The sequence below is a fragment of the Condylura cristata genome, unplaced genomic scaffold (genome assembly GCF_000260355.1).
Source record: "Condylura cristata isolate star-nosed mole 26May11 unplaced genomic scaffold, ConCri1.0 scaffold00017, whole genome shotgun sequence".
Lineage (NCBI taxonomy): Eukaryota > Metazoa > Chordata > Mammalia > Eulipotyphla > Talpidae > Condylura > Condylura cristata.
The window spans coordinates 8,461,304-8,462,923 of NW_004567118.1; the positions used below are offsets into that span (position 1 = coordinate 8,461,304).

The 1,620-nt window shown below is 53.9% G+C and overlaps 2 protein-coding genes across 2 annotated transcripts in view; both read left to right on the top strand.

Annotated features, from left to right (window-relative positions):
* Positions 1-1,613, top strand: part of LOC101637152 (nucleoside diphosphate kinase B) — a 2,079-nt gene extending 466 nt beyond the window's left edge. The window contains exons 2-3 of the mRNA XM_012726589.1: positions 67-195; positions 1,051-1,613. Of these exons, the coding sequence (XP_012582043.1) occupies positions 70-195; positions 1,051-1,164 (240 nt within the window). The 5' untranslated portion in view covers positions 67-69 and the 3' untranslated portion in view covers positions 1,165-1,613. The remainder of the gene's footprint in view (positions 1-66; positions 196-1,050) is intronic.
* LOC101636914 (nucleoside diphosphate kinase A 1) overlaps positions 1-1,620 on the top strand; it is a 13,680-nt gene that overhangs the window by 10,168 nt on the left and 1,892 nt on the right. The gene's annotated exons all lie outside the window — the stretch shown is intronic.

Here is a 1,620-nt window from a genome sequence, read left to right on the forward strand (position 1 = left end):
CGGGGCCGGGGAGCCGGCGCGGCGAGTCCGCGCCCTGCCAGCCCTGACCCGACCTCGCGGCCGCAGGACATGGCCAACAGCGAGCGCACCTTCATCGCCATCAAGCCGGACGGCGTGCAGCGCGGCCTGGTGGGCGAGATCATCAAGCGCTTCGAGCAGAAGGGATTCCGCCTCGTGGCCATGAAGTTCCTTCAGGTGACGCGCCACCCCCGCCCCGCGCCTCGCCGCCCACGGCGGGCTTTCTCTCCCTGGGGGCGCCGAGTTCGTGCTTCCGCTCCGAGTCGGAGCCCGCTCGCCCGACTTCGCACCGCCAGGATTCCTTTGCCCTGGGCTCCGGCCTCGGCTCCTCCGCCCGGTGGACGCTTTTCAGAGGCCGGAGGACAGACGCCCTTGGCAAGGTTAAGTGGGGGTAGCGCGACTCCTGCCCCGGGACTGGGTCCGACTGGGGCCGCCACGCGCCGTCGGGCGCAGCGGGCAGCAGGGAGGGAAGCGAGCCTGCGCCCCGGGTCGGCCCTGTGCTGGGGGCAGCTGGAGCCGGCGTGGAGGCCGGGAGTCTTCTTCGCGCGGCAGTTTGCAGTTCGGAGAGGTGGGAGCTGGAGATGGGCGTTCCTTTCTCCGTCCACCTCTGCCTTTTGGCGTCGGGCGGGAACTCCATTTTCCACGTGGAATGTGGAGCCTATGACCTTAAGGGATAAATTTTAACCAGGCTAATCACTGAAAAGGAGAATGTTTGGGGTGAACGGGCCAGAGGTTTGATATGACTTCTCTTTGTCATGTTTCCTTTCCTTCCTCTAAATCTGGATCCTCAAGCCACCTACTTTTAGGATTATAACATCCGAGGTTATTCACATTGCCTGAGTATCGGCATGATCAGAAACATTTTTTTTCTGCTGCACTAGCTCAGGACTCACGTTTGGGGTTTTTTTAGACACACCTTATGAATGTGAGCTAAGTAGGTAACCGGGTTTTTAGAGCATCTGCAGGGGATTCTTAGGATGGGACTAGCCTTTTCAGTTTACGTCCTAACTGCTATTTCTTCTTAAATGCCAGGCCTCTGAGGAGCTCCTGAAGCAGCATTACATAGACCTGAAAGACCGCCCTTTTTTCCCTGGGCTGGTGAAGTACATGAACTCTGGGCCGGTTGTTGCAATGGTAAGCACTTAGCCGAGGAGGGAAGCAGGGAAGTGAGGCCGGTGTATGACTGGGCTTGGTCAGTCCCTGAGTGTGTCTTTTTTAGACCTAACAGGTGTTTTAGAACTTAATATTCCTAGATTTAAATTCTTGCGGTCCTCCATCCCCATTTTCTCCATGAAAAACTAAAATGTAATTATGTAACAATAGGAACTGAAAATTCTTGTATTCCTATGCTATTCATATTCCTGTATCTTAGTGTGGCATTAATGTTCGATTAGAAAAATTGTTAAGAAAACAGATTTACTTCCTGTCCCTGGGAGGTGACCTTTTTTTTTCTGGGCTCTGTACTTGCACCTTGCATGTCAGTGGTGAGGCTCTCACTGAGGTTCTTTCCACTGATCCTATTCAGGTCCAATCATTTCTGTCTGATCACTGTTTCTTTGTAGTCTTTGTGGCTGCTTAAGAATTGACTTACAAGTTTTTTTT